The sequence below is a fragment of the Rhopilema esculentum genome, chromosome 2 (assembly GCF_057945365.1).
Source record: "Rhopilema esculentum isolate cy_ngs chromosome 2, ASM5794536v1, whole genome shotgun sequence".
Taxonomy (NCBI): Eukaryota; Metazoa; Cnidaria; class Scyphozoa; order Rhizostomeae; family Rhizostomatidae; genus Rhopilema; species Rhopilema esculentum.
The window spans coordinates 2,027,063-2,047,189 of NC_142816.1; the positions used below are offsets into that span (position 1 = coordinate 2,027,063).

General features: G+C 37.1%; 1 protein-coding gene across 4 annotated transcripts in view; it reads left to right on the forward strand.

Annotated features, from left to right (window-relative positions):
- Nucleotides 1-18,973, forward strand: part of LOC135695673 (electrogenic sodium bicarbonate cotransporter 1) — a 42,944-nt gene extending 23,971 nt beyond the window's left edge. For all 4 annotated transcript variants that reach the window (XM_065214839.2, XM_065214840.2, XM_065214838.2 and 1 more), the window contains 16 exons: nucleotides 2,069-2,240; nucleotides 3,525-3,682; nucleotides 4,378-4,670; nucleotides 5,488-5,574; nucleotides 6,150-6,392; nucleotides 6,916-6,990; nucleotides 7,309-7,520; nucleotides 7,952-8,123; nucleotides 8,821-9,453; nucleotides 9,745-10,029; nucleotides 10,865-11,034; nucleotides 11,541-11,613; nucleotides 11,719-11,787; nucleotides 12,355-12,528; nucleotides 13,143-13,325; nucleotides 16,388-18,973. In XM_065214839.2, the coding sequence (XP_065070911.2) occupies nucleotides 2,069-2,240; nucleotides 3,525-3,682; nucleotides 4,378-4,670; nucleotides 5,488-5,574; nucleotides 6,150-6,392; nucleotides 6,916-6,990; nucleotides 7,309-7,520; nucleotides 7,952-8,123; nucleotides 8,821-9,453; nucleotides 9,745-10,029; nucleotides 10,865-11,034; nucleotides 11,541-11,613; nucleotides 11,719-11,787; nucleotides 12,355-12,528; nucleotides 13,143-13,325; nucleotides 16,388-16,813 (3,425 nt within the window). In that variant the 3' untranslated portion in view covers nucleotides 16,814-18,973. The remainder of the gene's footprint in view (nucleotides 1-2,068; nucleotides 2,241-3,524; nucleotides 3,683-4,377; nucleotides 4,671-5,487; nucleotides 5,575-6,149; nucleotides 6,393-6,915; nucleotides 6,991-7,308; nucleotides 7,521-7,951; nucleotides 8,124-8,820; nucleotides 9,454-9,744; nucleotides 10,030-10,864; nucleotides 11,035-11,540; nucleotides 11,614-11,718; nucleotides 11,788-12,354; nucleotides 12,529-13,142; nucleotides 13,326-16,387) is intronic.
- Nucleotides 18,974-20,127: the final 1,154 nt, after the last annotated feature.

The window sequence follows — 20,127 nt, forward strand, 5'->3', positions numbered from 1 at the left end:
ACCTGCTGCCTTATCATAGCCCTTCGCAAACTCTTGTGGATCTATGAGCCGAATTCCTACATTTCGGAAACTCTTTCAGTGATGTTAAATTCAAATGATTGCCTGGAAAAATGTTCTTGAGTTTTTTCCATAACTCCTTCCAGTGTTATTTTTTACAATGGCTCGACCTCTCAATTGTCCACCGTTACCCATAAGTGCACCCTGAAACCCCCCTTCGAATTTTGTAAAGTCAAACCCTTGTTCTTGTAATGTTCTTATTCAATCTTCTGTGAAAATTCGTCTCAAATTTTCAAGGTTTCTAGAACAGGCAGGGACCTTGTATAAAACGGAGTATAAAACTATACGAGAGGAGCCCCTGATAAAATAGCACAACTGAATTGTTCCTAATGTGACCATTTGTTACTGTGGCAACATTTTTTGTTTGTGCTCAGTGCCTGACAGCATTGACAGCATAAGTGTTGTCTGTAAGGATTATAGGGATGGGGGAATTTATTCAATCGAAACAACCAGACTGTTTTGACGTACATCGAATACGAAAGTTCGTATTGTGGTTTTGCTAAAGAGTAAACAAGGCCATCGTGACGTCAGCAGCGATTCTCAGTGCCCAACAAAGTGATGTCTTTTAATGAATCCTTGTCCTAAAGCCGCTGTTTCACTCGTTTTGACTTCCTTTATCCTCCTCTCATTTACACCATCCCTTTATGCCTGTTTTGTCAGTGTCGGGATTGTCTCGCAGAACAGTGGTGGCGCCAGGGGAGGGCTAGGAGGGGCTACAGACCCTCTGTCGGAAGCATCTAGCCCCCCATCGAGGAAATTTTATGTTATTGTCGGAGCAAATTTGACAAATAACGCACGAAAACTGCTTATTTTAGTCATTTTAGCCCCCTTGTCGGAAGCTCCAACCCCTCTGTCGGAAGATTTCTGGCGCCACCTCTGTCGCAGAAGCAAGTAGTAATCAGGAAGGTTTTTTCCATTCACCCCCGCAAAACGAGGGCTGTTGCTCCTCCGCCTTTGCCCTCTTGCAATTGTTTTACCCCCGTTTTAGTGTTTCGCCCCTTCGCCTTTCTATATGCACGGATCCTTCTGTAATTCATAATGTTTCTGTTACAATGCATGCTTTAATTGCATTATAATGGCAGCCGTTTTATTAAAATGCAGCGGTAGGAGACAGCCAAAACAGGGGCTTCTTGACATACTTACCTGGGGGGGCAATTGCCCCTCCAGCCCCCAAGATGTGCCGTTGTCTTAAAAAAGGCTGCTGTCCTTCCTTACATAAATAAAGGGAGGCTTGTCTCAAGCAGCTAATTGCCCTTCAAATAGGCTATGAGCTAAAGTCGAAGCTACACTTCTTTGAAATTTACCCCTGTTACCGTAATATGTAGAGCCTGCCCGAATGACTTGGCAGTTTTTGAAAGACGGAGAATTTCACTTTGAAAATGTTTCAGTTTGTACAACCTTCTTCCAGACAAAACACTCGTGCTTTGATAGCCTTTCTCAAGAAAACGATTAAAACAAGGCAGGGTTTGGGTGTGGTCTTCAATTTCTTTTTTCTTTGAATGGCCTTCTTTTCAGGTGTTTGGTCTATTGTCCGCCATGTTTTCTAGGTATTGCATCTAGGTACCGCATCAGATTAGCTAATCTTATAAATGAATAACCAGATTGTAGAGATAAGTTGGTACGTAAATCCTCTATGTTTGCCAGTTCTGTTATCAAAACAGTTGCAGGTCATTTCACCATGGACTCAAAACCCGAAAGAGGAGTGGATGACGTCATTTTTGGCAGAAGGCGCTCAGAGTTTCTTGTCAAGATAGTAGATACATTAAATGAGATAGCTTAATGTAGATCAGTTTCTGGGGGATATTTGCAACAAATGTTCGCTGTATGGAAATGCATACAGCTTATAAAAGATTCATGATGCGATATTTAATTGATGCGGATATCATCTGTAAATGGCATCAATTGGACGTTGATATCTATAAGGGTATCCAGGAGTTGTGCTATCGTTTCGTGTATGTTGCTCATTAAAATTGCCTGGCTGGTTTTTAATAGCGTTTTGCTTATTCCTCAGGACATTACGTAATGCCTGCTTCAGAGCGTGTTCGATTTATTCTCGGTGCCATCAACGAGAAGGACGAAAATGCCAAGGAGACAACTTGTACCAAGCATGAACTATTCACAGAATTGGAAGAATTTGTTACGTATGATGATGGACACGAGGAATGGAAAGAAACTGCAAGATGGTAATGTTTTGATAATTACTTCATTTTCCTTGAAATTTTTTAAGATAACCGTTACATAACGTATATGCGAAAACTGTAGCTTGAGCAAATCAAACAACAAATGAGAAGTCTCAAATTTGAATGTCAATGAACACTTTGGAATAATCTTTCAATACAGTCAATATCTTTAAATTTATAAAGATTTGTCTGAGTCAAATGATGATAACCAACTGTATTACGTCAATATGATCATATGACGAAAGTCCGTCTTCTGGAAATGAATTCTTCCCATGCTATGTGCGCCGAAAGTCGAATTTGGAAAAACGTTTCTTCTCTTTTTTTAGAGGTTTCTGTTAATTGAGGTTTCAGTTCTTTTCGATTTCTGTTTGGTGTGAGTCATAATAGAGTCCTGAATAGAAATACGGCGCGTCCACACGCAGATACCCGCGTCTGCGATCGTCCTAATTGCAGCGAGGCACGTGCCAGAATGTGTGAATGCCAAAACGACATGCGATAAATGCCGGCCCAAAAATCTGAACACGTCTGATCTCCCAAAATGCCAATTTTGGAGAAAAAAAATTTCTAACGAATTTTTCTACAAATATTCATGTGAGGTGTAATTTTGCTTAGTTGTGGTGAAAGGCACAACGTTTTCTTCCGCGCCCAACAGTTGTAACCTTACCAGAATGTAATTTGAAATCACCAAAACTAATCATCGTGTTTGTGGGACAATGATAATCAAAACTGCTGTTGGTCGCAATCGACCTCAGATTTATTAGAATCACTAGAGTTTGCAGATGAAAACGGATATCAACTTGCTTGTTTTTGCCTTACGTTTCCACCAACAAATTGTAAAACGGTGCCTAGGCCCTTTAACCCATAACAAACGAGTGCGAAACCAACAAGTTTAGAAACGCTGATTCGATTGACAAGGCCTGCTCATTTCTGGTGACTCAGGGTAAGTCAAAATGCAGAAATCCACCGTTGCAACGCGCTGCAAAACGCTCTAAGGTTAATGTTTTGACCAGAACTACCTCGAAAGGGACAAGCTTTGATCCATTTTTTATCAATCCGCTTTACCGGTGCACCGAAAGCCTAACTGTAAACATTGCCTGTGATCACTACTCCCCAGCAATTTTCTACCTGCCTAGGCCTTAGATTTTATGTAGGACTATGTCAAAGGATGGGGGGGCTTATAGGACCCTGGCAGATACCAAAGTTTACACTTAAAGCATGTCTTATTTATTTCTCATTTCTGTGGTTATATTCCTTGACAGAGAGTCAGTATTTTCTGTGTTATTTTAGGTTTAAGTATGAGGAAGACGTTGAAGAAGGGGGTGACAGATGGAGCAAGCCCCACGTTGCAACCTTGTCACTTTACAGTCTTTTTGAAGTTAGGAACTGTTTAATGTCTGGAACTGTAATATTGGACATGGAGGCGGACAGTCTAGCACAAATAGCTGGTAATTTATTTGCGCATTTGCTATGTATGAAGTATATCTTCTGCCGCAATTCGCCTAAATTCAAGTGAACCTGCCTTCTTTTTTTGAAGATTTAGTGTCGTCATAATAAAAGAGGTATTTGATGGCCATAACGGTGAGTTCTTGGATCACGTCACCCTTGTGGCTCCTCCCATACTTAATTTCAGTATCCATCCCCATGTGCTTAAAATGTTTTTGTTAGACTCCCTAGCTATCTTCATTACAAAAGAACACATTTTTGTTCAAATTGACTTCTTAGCATTTCTTTGCATGTCTAGTCTGCTATCTTTTCTTGTCAAAGTTGAATACCGTATATCAAGGATGTGTGTTTCTATAAACTTTGTATTTTGATTTATTTATTTTATTATTTCATTTTATCATATTTAAACACAGAAACCCAGCTACAAAGTCCAGAGAAAGTAAAGATTAATTTACATATAATGCTGGTCTTCCTAGGGATCGTGCTTCGGGAAAGGATGCTAATTTTGCAGGAATTCCTTTAATTTCTTTTTGAACGTGGTAATCGTGGAGCTCATTCTTATTTGTAATGGGATTTCGTTTCACGTCTGTGCACCACAATAGAAAAAACTCAATAGAAAGTTGATCTTGCAATTTCTTTCTGGCTTAATTTTGAGCTACGAAAAGGGTCGTTATTGTGTTTTATTTTCGTTTGCTAGACCTCGTCCTTGACCATCTAATTTCCTGCAACAAATTAGAGGAGAATGCACGATACAAAGTAAGGGACACCTTACTTCGGCAGCACCGGCACCAGAAGCCCCAAGGGATTCGCAAAGGCCTAAGCAACATCATGGGCAAAAACAGGCCTAGTAGTAACCAAGCAAATGGCTTCAATTCGAGAAAGAACAGCACTGTCAGCCTGCCTGTGAATGAAAGGAACGCCGAGAATGGGGTTTATGCTACATTTCCAACTGGAAGGAAACCAGATGCAGATAAGATTCTATCATACAAAGTATGTACCCCCGGCTTTTCTTTTCAGCTGTTAAACATTGATGTCATCAAACTCAAGGTTATTCAAGAGTACCATCCAACAACCTAAAACGCATGTTGAACTACGTGATAAACTTTTTCATCATGAAGGGCAAGTTTCAGAATAACAGTGATAGTGTCTAGACGGTTGTCTAGTTCTCTGAGAACCCCTCAACTCACATATTTCATTTTTAAGGGCTTTGGTGTCCATTTCAGTATGAGGTCTTGATACACGTCGTGCTATATAACATTGTTATCGTTTAAAGTGAATGTATAGAACCAAGAGTTATTGAATTAACCGAGGCCAACCAGTATTGTGATTTCTGGGTAACTTAGACTTTATATGTAAACTTAGTCGCATTTTAATCAACACACAGAACTGACCAATCTGATCTTCTTCTTTTTTCTCTTTTCGTCTTCTCTTTTCTTTTTCATCTTCTTCCTATTCATCATCTTCATTTTCTTTTTTGTTTACCCCCATCCTCGTCATTATCATATTCGTCTTATTCCTCTTCTTCAACCTTTTCTTTATCTCAAGTTGTTCGCTTACGGAATCTGTTCTTACTAGCCTCCCTCCTCTATTCGTTTATCGTTGGCCAGGTTCCCATTCTTATTAACTCTGTTGATTTTTGTGCCCTTTTTTGGTAGCAATCCAACTCTATCTTGGTTTTTCTCCTCTCTGTATAATATCACCTTAACTTAGTATTCAAGGTCTGAGGGCTGTTTTATAAAGTGTTTTGAATAAAAGTATAAATGTTTAATACTTGGCCATTTCTATTCACAAAGTTCTTATTTTTCAGAGATCAACGTTCCACAGATCCGAATCTGTGCCCGGTCATCTGGTATACCAGGAAAGAAATCAAGCAACTGAGGATGTCAGCGAAAAGGTAAAACTTTTACTATTATCATATGACCGTTAGCTTTGACAATAAACAAACCAAGATTGAAGCGTGTTGATGAAACACATCAAATAAAAGCATGAAATTCCAATTAAAGAAGAAACAAAAAGGGTCTTTCTTCATTAGAGTATAATGTCTAGATTTCTTCAATTCTCCAAGGTAAGTCGTGAAATAGTTTTCGTGACAAAAATGCTTCACAACTCCTATTTGCTTTAGATTAAATCCTCAAATTTAGGATGTCTCATGCATGGCTTTAACCTTGCTACTGATTGTCTGAATACTTTTTCCGCATCCATTCATTATTATGTTTATATTAATTTTTAGCTGAGCTTATAAACAGATCATTTACTCATAGAGCAACAACAGAAGTGGAATCTTTTGAGATTAACATACAATTATTTATCCATAAACTTTCAGACTTCAATTTTATGTTCCTTAAATGCAGTTATGGAACCTTTAAACAGCTGGAACTTTGACGTCACCCTGTCCATATGCAATTTATATATCATACTCAACACTGTGTTTTAGTCCCGTTTTAAGTTCATTCTTCTACTCTTTTCCAGCTTTCTGGCTTCATGAAGAAACTTCCAACGAATTCCGAAGCCTCAAACGTTCTTGTTGGTGAGGTCGACTTTCTTGTAAAGCCAATCACAGCTTTCATACGTCTGGAACAAGGTGTTATCCTTGGAGATCTTACTGAAGTACCTATTCCGACGCGGTTTCTTTTCATTATGATGGGCCCAGCGATCTGCCCGGGAAAATACCATGAAATAGGAAGATCGATATCAACGTTAATGGCAGACGAGGTAAGCACTCCGAGGCATTGTATGTGGTTTTCACAGCAATTTGAGAATATATTCTACAGTTTTAAGAATGTTTTCATATAAATAGCTTTTCAAATTGTCACTTGTTCAGAATGTAAAGATGTTTGAACGAAGGCGAAAATTCGAAAGTTCCAATTTTTTGAAAGGGCATTTTTGCACATCCTTTACCATGCTTACACTTGCTGTAAGAAAAAAAGTGAAGAAGATGAAATAATAGAGCTTAGGTCAAATAAGATTATACAATTCTAAGTTCCTTCTTTTAAATGGAGTAGCTAGAGTTTGTTGAAATTGACATGGTATCTTTTCACATAGAGGTTTTGTATTGAAGCAAAGCCATAAATTTGCTTCGTTCTCAAGGAATCAATAAAGACAGCCCGTATTACTAAACAGTAGAATTTGATTGAAACCTGCGTCCTTGTAGAAAACTACACGTGGTCTTTGCGACTGCCAAGACTTCTGCGGTGCCTGAACTTGTTCTCATCAACTGAATCTCTCAATCTTCTAGATTTTCCATGACGTCGCATATATGGCAAAGAAAAGAGATGATCTTATTGCTGGCTTTGATGATTTTCTTGAAAAGGTAAATATCTGCTTTATTAGCACAAGTAAAAGCATTGGTACAAAGGAGATTGAAAAATGTTTAGGTTAGAAAATGAACTTCCTTTTTGCTGCGATTCTTGTTTGTCTGTATTCTTCGACAAATGCGCCAACGTTTGAGGAAAATATTCCCAGAATGGAGTCAAGTCACCAAGCCACAAACTCCCACGTAGTCGGCACTTATGTTTTACTAATAAGATGCCTGAGCAAATTACATTATTGAACTTTGTTTGGTAGATACTGTGCAAATTCGGTTTCGTCTTGGTTGCCAAAATTGCACGGTTAATATGCCATTTTTCAGGTGACGGTACTACCCCCTGGTGAATGGGATCCTTCAATTCGCATTGAACCACCCCCTGAAACCCCAACCAGTGACAATCGCTGGCCAAACGGGTCAGATGGAAGGAGAAACGCGGACACTCATTCGTTGAATGGCGCGAGGACTGGTAACAGCTCTGATAACAATGACGAGGAGGATGGCCTAGCTTTCCGCTACTTTTTGAGAAACAAAGCGTATGTTTTTATTTATTTACTTGTTTATCAGCGATACCCAATAACTATTTTCTTCAGAACGGCCAGTTAATGGCAGCAAAAGTAAGGGTTTAGAAACTTGCGAGTATTTCAAGTAATCAAGGGAAAATTCATCAAAAGAAACATGAAAGGCGTCAGATGCCCCACCCATAAAAAATCCTTGTTTTATTGTTTAATAAGGTTTTGAAACTTTCCGTTAGTTATCCAGAGGAGAGTTGTCCGGAGGGATATCTTCAGCACTATGTTTAACATAAGCCTTTGCAATATTTATTTAAGAAACTTGAAAATAAACTCGAGCATTGCAATCTAATTTTACGTCCATCAGATTAGATCGAATAGTCATTTTGACCTATCTGATGGTTGATTGCAGCAAACACAATTTTTTGTTTGAAATATTAGATTTTTCTTTCTAGAATTTTCGGTGGCTTACATCAAGACTTTTGTAATTGGAAAAAACGGACTGGAGATCTACGGGATGCCTGCAACTGGCAGTGTATTGGAACTGTTTTCTTTGTGTATTTTACTGCCCTTGCCATGATTCTTGTGTTTGGTACACTTTCACAACGAGCTACCAATAATATCATGGTAAGTAAATTAAGCTATATACAAATTTGTTAAAATATTTCACAGCACCTTCATTAAAAAATAACAAAAATTCGTTTGTTCGTCAGGATTTTTCTCGATTGTTAACAATGTTTTGATAAATGACTGATTCTCAAAATACAGGGATTTTATGCTCGTAACTGTTCTTCTGCACTTTGTTTAATCCTAACTCATCCTACACTTTAATACGTAAAACGTTTTGGCGCGTAAGGTATTAATAGTAATTAAGTTTTATTGTGTCTTAAAGTACTTTGGTCCGCTATAAGTTCAATTTTATCTTAGAACCAACTTTCCTACGCTTCTATTGCTTATATATGCTACGTTTTTATGTTTTTTAATGACGGGTGTACTGTGATGTAATTTTTTCAGGTTGTGTTCACAAAATCAGTGGCATAATGTAACGCCCCCTTCTCAGTTCGACTTTACTTAGAAAATTTATCACAAAAAATATAAAGGTTTTTTGTTTAAAAAATATAAATGAAGACTAAAAGCTCGTCATGAAATTCACCATAAAATGCATCGTTCTACACCGCGCTGTCGAATCGTATTTTTCAGATCAAAGCCGTTTGTGGTTTGCAACTCTCTATTTATTGTGCCTTGCCATCAAGCTGCCCATAACTTTTGTTTCAGAAATTCCCCTTCATGCAGAATTGAGTTGATGGATTTTTTTTATTTGTAGGGATTCCGAGAACATTTTTTGGCAATATCAATAAATGGTATTATTGTATCGCTGTTTGGTGGTCAGCCATTGGTTATTCTAGGCTTTACTTTGCCTCTGGTTGCATTTGATCACGTTTTGTATCAGTTGTCGGATAAGTTCGATTTGGACTTTTTGCCGTTCCGGATGTGGATTGGAATGTGGACTATTGTTTTCCTGGTGTTATTCCTAGCATTTGGAGTATCTATTTACGTCCGGTATTTCTCACGGTTCATCATAGAAATCTTTCTTCTACTGATTAGCTTCTCTGTAATTTATAATTCCTTAGGCATGCTTTATGAAATCAAAAAGACTCACCCGGTATCAACACCGTATTTCCGGGAGCATAGTTGTGTTTGTGTGCGGTACATCATGGATGCAGCCAACCAAACGAACTTTCCAGGAGGTAGCCAACCGAATTCTACACAAAGTTCTCCCAGTAAAACGCAGTACTTGAACGTTTCCTTTGGAGAGTGCATTTTGCAAGGTGGCACCTTGCTTGGAGGTGGATGCCATACTGGTGTATACTTCTTGTCCTTACTACTCGCCATTTCCTCGTTCGTACTGGTCAGCATTCTAGCGTACCTCAGAATTTCAGGATTTTTCCCAAGATCGGTAAGAGAAATAGCTTCTTACGTTTGTTACAGAAATTATTTGAGGTTTTGGTGTGATAGGAAATATCTGACGTCGCTTGAAAGCCTATTCGAGATATTGGAGAAAAAGGAAAGCTTAAGGAGAAACCTGGTGTTTGAAAATAAAATCATTCTTTAAATTGTTTTCCTAAAAGTTTTAAAATAAACATTTATATCAATACACGTGAGCTAAAATTCCCTCTCAACTGAATTTCCCTCTCAACTTGCGTGTAAATTAATAGTAGTTAATAGATTTTTCCATTTTGATTTATAGTTGAGGCGGACTATCGCGGATTGTGCTACTCTGATAACAGTAGTTGTCATGTCTGGCGCTGGTTACAGCTATAGGAACGAGGTTAACATTAGCTTCCTGTATACCCCAGCCTCGTATTCGCCAAGTGAATCGATGAGGTCATCATGGATGGTGACAACGATTGGAGAAAATTCGCTTTGGATTGTTGTTGTTGCTGTTATCCCAGCTGTGCTTTTAACGATGATTTTGTTCTTGGAACAGAATATGGCAACTATGGTTGCAAATAAAAAAGAAAATAGACTTAAGGTAGGTTGAACCTTTATTGATTACTCTTTATTAAGCACGTGATCCTGCGAAAGTTCAAAATGGCGCCGAAAAGTGAAATCATGGCATAGTGTGCTAGAAAAAAATTCCGCCACTCTCGTTTATTTTTATATCCATAGACCGTAGAAATGTTTCATTGCCTGGTAGCCATGGTTGTTGACTCAATTCAATTCTATTCAAACTCGATTTTCAAATAATGTAACCTTGAAGACAATAACTTTCATTAACCCAGAAAACGCACGATTATCGAGTCTAGGCTGCTGAAATTTGAATTATTATGTTAATAAAAAGCAAGCTAACACAGATGACGAAGCAAGGAAAGAAACGAACTCGTATCCATTACCCAAGTTCATCCTACTAACCGTATATTTCTGCATGGATTTTTTTCTTTTAACTGCATTCCTAGACTTTGTTGATTGTGGAGTGTTATATTGGGGAATTTAAAATTCACGTATTGTTTTTACACAAAGTACTCTCGACAATTTGAAGTGTTTGGCTTCCTTGTATTTGAGGCGAAAGGCTTAAGCATCTACTGGAGGATGACGTGAAAATATGAGCGACATCTGTTGTATTTTGCAATATTGTGTGTCTGAATCATTCATTCAATCCTAATTTAGAAATGTTTGTCAATTTTGGCAGAAAAATATGAAAGCATACTGCGTTTTATTTAAGACTATTAAGTAAATTGTTGTGACGTCACTATGTCACGTCCAGATTTATCTCAAAAAGGTTAACTTTATGCATAGTTATGTATTTGATGTTAGACATTGGTTTAATGATAAGAATCTTATAATTCAGTGCTGATAATCGATTATAGAAACCCTATGGTTATCACCTGGACCTTCTTGCTCAAATAATTGGAGTTCTGCTGTCATCAATTTTCGGATTACCATTTACGGTTGGATCAGCGCTGTTAACTGTCAATCATATACAGAGCCTGCATATAGTCTGTGCCGAGTACCAAAGGTCAAAGATCAAAGGTGTAAGGTCAGTCAGGGACTCTTGTTTTAAAAATTAAAGTCTGTAAGTCCCTTCTGTGACAGGATTGTTCATCTGTTCTTATAAATAAAATAGTATTTCCTATTGAATTATCTCCCGTAGATATAAGCTGCAGTTTTATCAACGATTCAAATGTCTGTTTTTTATATAAAGTGTAGGATGCCCATCCATTTTGAGGTGCATTTGCTTTATTCGCTTCAAAACAGTTAGTTTTGCTCACAGTATTACACTAACACGGCCACAGTTATTGAACTTCTCAATGTTTCCCTTTCTTAAAATGTAGAGAAGTTTATTTACAGCTGTTGTGGCTCCCGTATCAATTATATTAGCTATGATTTGAAAATATTTCATTACGTAAGGCCTTTAACACTGAACATCAATCAGAAAAATATCTAAGTAATTATTGGTGAGTATTAAGTGTTAAAGTTGAAATAGCAGAAATACAAAACATTCCCTTCTCTCTTTCATACACTTTTTGCTGTTTTTTCTTTCAGAGAACAACGATTCACAGCCCTCGCAGTTTACATACTTTTAATATTGACTCCATTGTTCCATTCTGCTCTCAAGGTAAGCTTTTTCTGGATGTTTTTCCAGTCCTTAATTTAGGACCACGCTTTTTGCAGTTTACTCTTCGGTACCACACGCTAAACTTTTGCAACTTTTGTCTTGCAGTGTATTCCACAGCCAGTATTGCTTGCTATTCTTGCGTTTGCTGGCTTCAGGATGATACATAAAATTCAGGTAGGCCTATGTCAGTAAATAGAGATATTTCTCGTCTTTTTGTTTTTGTAACTTTTGCTGCCGTCGGCCAATTACCATCGAGCGTTTGTCATTTGTTGTTATGCAAGCTTCATCTGTTGGTCAGCCATTTTAAGCCAATGCTACCATCAAAATATTCGGAAAAGTGCTGTTGTTTAAATGTGTTTTGGAAGTATCTTTCACAAATTATATAACATTTTTGCCATTGGACAATTCAAATCCGTTCCCCTGTCGTGGCACTTGCTCACATTTTGTCTCATCGTATTTTCTCATATCCTGTTCTGCATTCGGAATTCTATTTTTTAAATTGTTAATTCAATCAAAATCCAAATACCTTGAATTGTTAAAAATCGATTAAATGAGTTTCGGCATGGCTGAGATATGGCGGCATGAGCATAGGCTCTTGTGAGGAATGTTTTCGAAGTTTTGGCTTTCTGGACGGAGGGAGAATCAAATTTTTTCTGCACTGCCTGTCCAGGATTGTTGTGGCAATAAACAACAAATTTTGTAGGGTTTTTGTAAATCTGCTAATACTTAGATTTTTTTCAGTTTATGGACCGGTTGCGGGTAATGCTGATGCCTCCAAAAAACCAGCCTGACATGATTTACCTGAGACAGATTCCAACATTAACTGTTCATTTCTATACGATCATCCAAATCCTGTGTTTCGTGTTCTTGTGTGGATTCCGAATGACGGAGGCCAGCATTGCATTTCCATTCGCCGTGAGTATTGTTTTTACTGTGGATGCTCCTGTTCATTTTCAATCGTATTGCAAGTACCATATTGATATTTAAAAACTAAGGAATATATCATTTGCAATACAACGTTATGATATAATCGGAATGACTGTCTAAAAAATGCACAAGCATGACAGAAATGCTTTATGAAAGATTAATAGAAGTGGTCAAACGCACCTAGCATCTCATGCCTGCCAAAAGTACTTGGAACACCCAGCGATTAACACACTGCATTTGATATCTTTCATTCCTTCATGAAACAAAATTTCTACTTCCGCCCCCTTCCCCCTAAAAAAATGTTGATAATTAGAGAAGTATCATAAAAGGAGCGCAAAAGACTGTGCTTCCTAAAATACTAACCCGTTTGATAGTAAACCAACATTGTTCCTTGAGGGAAAGGGACCCAGTTGAGCATAAGACCCAGACATGATCTTAACAACAACTTTTTTGTTAATTTGTTTTTGCGTAAACATTTGTACCAACAGTTGTCAGCATGAAATTGGACGATGAATCATCGTCACAGGAGTATGGCGGTTTACACTTTTAATTCTAACAGATTTCCAAGTTTTTTATGCAAATTATTTCGTTTACTTTTCTAGGTCATTTTGGTGATGTTATTCCGCATAGCGCTTTCAAAGTTGTTCAGCTCGCCTCATTTAGTAATTCTGGATGAACTGCTACCCCCGTCTTCATGGCAGAAAAGCATTATGATGGCAGAGAAACGATTGCTGCAAGACCTTGACAAGGAGGTAGGCGAAGACATCGACACGGATGATGCAAAGGTGAATAATAGCACTCATGATAACTGTTCTTGTGTACAACTGAGACATCCACAGATCAATTCTTTATTCCAGTTATATATCTGGAAATAAACAGGGAAATAGCATGTTCTACTGCAAACTAGAAATATATTCTGATCCCTGTTAACATTTTCCCTTCCAATCCGCCCCGTCCTGTTTTGAAACAGCTATTATTCTATCTCAGTGAAATATCAATGTGAGAAATTACGGTAATATGTTGCCTTTACCTTTTCATTACAACTTTTACAACCACATTAAGGGTTTCACTGCGCTGATTGGCCAGAATGAGCCAATCATGTGCAACCTAATCAGACACACAAACCAGGACACTTTTGGTTTGATTTTATCCGGATCAGTAATAAGACTTCAACTCTTGATGTCATCAATATTTTGTACACTACAAAGCTTTACAGAAAATGCGTATTGTTTTCGCATTGAACTTGCTGGCATGGAAGTTGCTATCTTGGATTTTGTGACACGTCAGTTTGCTCGGTTTTATGAAGGTCATAAAGTACAATGTTAAAAAATTTGAAAAGATTTTGTCGCGATGAAGATAATACAGAGTCTCGCACTGCTAGTCTCGCACACTTACCATGGGGCAAGTCAGCACTTACCATTTTGAATAGAGGTATCTGTACTTCAATTAGTTTTACCAAAATAACCTACACAAAACATGCTAAATACCCCTGCTTATTAAATTTTTGAGTATTCCCAAAAACCATTACATTCTGTTTTCTCTCTGCCTCTACATGGGACGTTTCCTTGTCAGTTCGAATGTCGAGGTTAAATGTGACAATGTCACATTGATATATTTTTTACAATTATAGACTTTATTTTTATTCACAACAACTGTTGCTTTCAAACTTTGATTAAAGTGATTAAACATTTTAAGTTCAGCTGGAATGTATCAAAAATTTCGCAGTTTGGGATGCATTTTTTTGAGACTTGAATCAACATGTGACTGAAGACTGAAATCAGGGTTCAGTTTTGTTGTTAAACTTTCCAAACATCCTGGTTTTGGAACATCCCGGCTATTCAATTTCTCTCGTTACTGATTCCCCAGAGTTCTTACTGTGATATGATGCAAACATCGTCCCAATTCAAAATACAAACTTCTAGATACACGCTCAGAATTATTAAAAGCAAGGCTGGACTTTCTTGTTTCCTGCCAGAGCAAGAAAAAAAATTTACCTTCTTGCGATCAGACAAAAGTCTTGCATAAATTTCCTCCGAGAATAGGAGCTACATTTGTTTTGTCTTCATATTTTTCTTTTGATGAACACGAAAGAAACATAGGTACTTCTTGCAAAAGTGCATATTTTAAAAAATTCCTGTAGAACTGTATTCATGAAAAATTTCCTGCGACCGCCCGGTCACATGGTTGGTTGGGTTTTCATATCCTGTTGCCTGCTGTATAGACTGTTGAAAACTCTAAAGTGTAAGTTAGTTAACACAATATGCAATTGAGAAGCAATGCTTAATAAGCGGTTTCACTTCCGTTGATTTTACCATATATTTTGACTCCTATTCACGGATAAAAGAAAGTTTTGTTATGGTAGAGACTCGAAGTCGCGACAGTTGCGACCTTTTGGATTGTAGTTTCATTGAAAACATGAATTTTCACGAGCTACTGTTCCTTTCTCTAACCAAAAAATAAAACAGGTTTTTGGAAAACTCGTAGAACGTCTATTTGATCTGTACACTTTCAAATCCATTGCCTTTCTTGAAGTTATAAACAGTCCTTGTACGAAAAACTTCTACTTGTGTAATCCAACTGTGTCCAAGATTCAAAATTAATCTTGTTTAATTATTGACAGCTAATAGTTGTCTAATCTGTCCTATGAAAATGGTATTAACATTCTTTAATTTTGATTCGATTTTTCATTGTCATAAGATTGGCATTAGGCCATGAAGTCGATTTATTGCGTTAAAAGCAGACCTGGTTATTCGTTTAGTTATTTGGTTTTAATTCTTACTGTCTCAGGGATTGAATTCAAAATGGATGAGAATTTGTACTGATGATATTAATAGCCGTAGGAATGCATTGACTGGGGATTTTAAATCACGATAGAAGCCTTGAGGCCGAAATATCTTCGGTTTAAGATATCGTTAAAAGTAATTGACAGCATTTCACGTGAAAACATTTTTGAATGTAGGAAAGTGTTTTTCGATGTGTTAAAGCAGGAAATCTGATGTAACAGTCATCAGAAGATGTCTTCGAGACTTCTTTGTCAATGCCATTTAAATAACAGGACGGAATTGCGTTATAGACAACACAAGGCCAGCTATCGTTCGTAGTATGTTATCCTGCATTCTCATTCGGAAAAACAATGTTTTCTTTCTCTATAATTCATATCAGATCATTTGGGTCGTGGTAGTTAAGCATCATACCATAGATCCGAACAGATTCCGCCTAGGATCCGAACAGATTCCGCCTGGATTCCTAGCAGATTCCGCCTAGATTCCTAGCAGATTCCTAAGAGATTGTAAATCTATTTGTGAGAAGTTTGTTGCTAATGTAGAAATCGATTTTCGTACCAAAACGTAAGGAAGATTCAATTGTTGTTCTCAACGGGTTAATCAGCTACTCGGACAGAATGAACAAACATCAAGTACCTTGATGGCTTAGTAAAGAAACTGCAGGAAACTAGACAACTAGGTTTCTTATCGATTTTATTAGCATGTGAACTTGTTTCCATTGCAGTCTTTAAATATAACACTATCTACGCTAATATTTTATTCTAGTAAAATTGTAGATTTTCAGTTAGAAAAAGCAGTCAAGAACCTCAGCCTGCAAGCAAAAAGTTATCAAACTTTTAGCAACTTTTAAGCCTAAGGAACTAAAAGCAGAATTTATTGCTGGATGATGAGTTTCGTTGCTTGTTATGATAGCAATAATAATAATTATAATGCACAATTCTCACTGTTTTTTAACTATTATGTCAAGAAACATATAGAATAATTGGAAGCTGTATTGTAGTTGTTTCTGAAGTCTTATTTTTCAATTTTCCACGCCTTTATTAAACTGCTTAATTCCTTTTTAGTCCGACGAGGTTATCATAGATTTCCGTAACGGTGATTCCTATGGAGTTTCCATCTCGGAGGAGATCGTAAAAATGCCTGTCTGGAAGAAGCTGATCCGAGAGGAGAGTTCTCCTGCGGCTTCATTGCAAGATTCGCCAAAGCATAACGACCGAAAGAGAAGACGAAAGTCGCGCAAGAAACAAGACAGGACTCGGTCTTCACCAAAACCAGAAAGCGAAGACGACAAAAATTTACTTGAAGAGTTCGAGATATCTTCGCTTCCTGCACCATGGGATTTACCCTACCAATCACCTCCACGGACAGATTCAAAGTTTTTGACAATAAACGATTATGAAGTTAACGTCGATCCGGCATGTTCAAGGCCCGAATCAAAAAGTGTCACGACCGAGTCCGAAACGAACAAATCCGACGGGGTTTATAGTTAATATTAGATAGTTTATAAGACCTATTATAAATTGTTGTTTAGAAATTGTCCGCTTTAAATAGAGCTTATGATATTCCAATGCGGCAACACAACCGTAAATGGCGTTAGACTGAGCACGAATATTCATCCAACACGCATGATAAAGAATTTAGAAATTTTGCGCTCGCGAATTGGATGCACGTTTCCTTTTACGAAGGCAAATTGCAAATAACCACATGGCAGATAACCATTTAGAGGTTTATCTAAGCCGTATTGGCTTTTAGTTTGCTTCTTAGTTTCGCCTGTATCAGGGGCGGCGAAAGAAATCGATGACAACTGGCTGTACAATTCCATATACTGACATATATACTGCTAAAAATATGATAGACAGCTGTCAATTACTCGTCAGCCAATCAGAATAACCATCTGGAACGGGAAGACCCAGAGATTCCTAATATAAGCTAGGACGCACCAGTGTCTCCTCAAATGGCGATTTCTACTTCACTGCCACTAATGCAGGTCGTTTATAGTAATGCTTTGCTCCTTGCTTTTTAGGTCTTTGTATTTCAAGCTTTTTATGTTTCAACCCTTTGAACGATGCACGGGTTTCTTGAACAACTAAAGTGATGCTATCTCGCTTAAAGTAGTTGCTAAAAGTTGCTTAGAATTTCCAGCCCAAGAAAAGTTCGATAGAGTCACTTACACAGCATGATTAAAAAAAGGTGTAACCCCGATTTAGTTAAATATCTCTAAAAGGATTTGATCAAGCATGCCTTGCAATATTTTTAATACAATTATCTTCGATTTGTTAATAATCAAAATATTGTTATGAATTCGGGCTAAGATATCTTGATATCTAGCAACAAAACTGCACATATTTAAGAAAGCAAGAACTGTCATTTAAGAAATGCTGGTAGACCGAAGTGCATTTTGGGTAACAATGCATTTTGGGTTGCATTTACAGCATTATTAGCAGGTAGAAATAGAACTCTTGATAGCGACTTGTGCGATGCACTTATTGTTATGTTGGTAGATGACGCTGAATTGTTTTCCGTTAGAAACATTTTTAATAGTAAACTATCAGTCGGTCTTGTTTAAAATAACCTTGTCAGGTGGAATTTTGTATCTTGTTTCAGTTGGTGCATGTAATAGAAAATGAAAAACAATGGTTTACCGTATTTGAAAAGCTACGGCGTAAACCATTGCTAGAATTTTTAATCGGGTGTCGTGAACCATCAGAAAAGCTTTGTCTTGCTGTTCTTCCGTTGTTTATGAAATTATGTTACCCAGGGATTCTGTTACGCAAAAACGTGCACCATGTACAAATTACAGTGAATAACCTTCTTTCTCGGCTTAGTTTTTTCGTAGTCCTGCTTTTTGTTCATATTTCTACGCACAACACTGTTATTGGTTCTTGCATGTATGATGGTTGCTTTTGTCAATAAAATGTTATTAATTGCAATCTTGTATCATCAAATAGCTTTAGATTCCCTGTAAATGCCTCTAAATGTTCTTTTGATCAGCTTTCCGGTGTGCCAACTTTTTGCCTGATCTACCACCCACCCCATCATAGTAGAATTTTTTTCAAGAGAAGGAGGTTAGGTGCTTCTTCTGTTTTTAGCAGCCATTGATATTTGACATGGTCACCCTGAAGTGCATCGAATTGATAAAGCGATGAAAATATGATGTTAGTTCGTGGTGACCCTTAGCACAACAGAGTGCTGCTTGGCTTATATAACACTGGCTCCAATGTTACACCAAGTCATACCTACCACAGACCAGTCCACGCCAGACCATTTTAGGCTAGATCACCCTAGACCAGTCTATAGCAGACCACCTCGGACTAGACCCTCTCATCTAATCTGGGCTGACCTGACCTGACCAGACCTGACCCAAGGGATCTTTCTGTGCTGCGATCCAGGAACATTTTTCAAATAGGCTTGTTTGGTACTCCATTCCTGTCGCATTATAGACTCATTTTCAAGTTGAAAAGTAAAGTTGCTACGTTCTTAGGTGTAATCGTGTTTTCTCCAATTTTAGAATTTGTAGTTAATTTTATCGTTAGAAATAAGATCGGTATTTGAATGGAGGGATAGCCCTTCGTCTTATTACTTCACATTTATATTAATTGGTACTTTTATTTAAAGTGTTATGTGGCTTGATGAACACTTGTTTTTGCCTATCCCTGCCTTTGTTGTTGCTCTTCGCTGTTACTAATATTCGGAGATTTGTTTATAAACTAAAGTATAGTACAGTATAGTATAGTATAGTATAGTATAGTATAGTATAGTATAGTATAGTAAAGTATAGTATAGAATAGTATAGCATAGAATATTATAGTATAGTATAGTATATTATAGTATAGAATAGTATAGTATAGTATAGTATAGTATAGACTAGTATAGTATAGTATAGTATAGTATAGCATAGTATAGTATAGTATATTATAGTATAGAATAGTATAGTATAGTATAGTATATTATAGTATAGTATAGTATAGTATAGTATAGTATAGTATAGTATAGTATAGTATAGTATAGTATAGTATAGTATAGTATAGTATAGTATAATATAGTATAGTAGAGTTCCTTTATGAAGAAATAGATTTCAAATGAAAGTTGCTGATCTCGACCAAAATTTTTCTAATGTCTGGCATAACCAATGGCAGAATAATAGTATCTGGCTTAATTTAATGTGACACCCTCTTTCTTCTAACGAACCCCCCCCCCCCCCCCTGCGTTTATTGAAATTCGAACAAATTTTATTCAATTTTTTATACAGGGAGGCTTTTTTACTAAAAAGCGAAGTATTATTTCCGGAGAGGATTTGCAGGTAAACCAGTTGCTTTCTTAGTTAAAACGATATCAACGATATCAATATTTTCAAAACTTCCACAGGTTATAGAATAATTTTGTTTTTAAGTCGATTGAATTTCTAACATCATCCATCGTGCTAAACAAACTGAGAGACGTACGTATTCCGTACTATTGAAGGTTGCAGCGAAATGGTAAACTGACGAAGGACCCATCGTTCTAGATCTTTACCGGTCACGAACCTATGAAGTCAATTACAACGACATTAAAAATATGCAGAAAAAAAAGATTCTGGCACTTTTGCTTAAAATATGAATTACAGAAAGAGAAATTTATTTAGACTTTATTTAGATGCTAAATGGTGGCGTAAAAATGAACTGTTTTATATATGCTTAGAAGTGCGATTTAACTTCATGATTTTACGACAAGCAGTTCATTGGGGGAAGCTCAGTATGTTGAAATTCTATAGTAGAAGGTTCTTCCAGATGATGCTTCTGTGTGTCAACTCTTTCAATTCGACGCT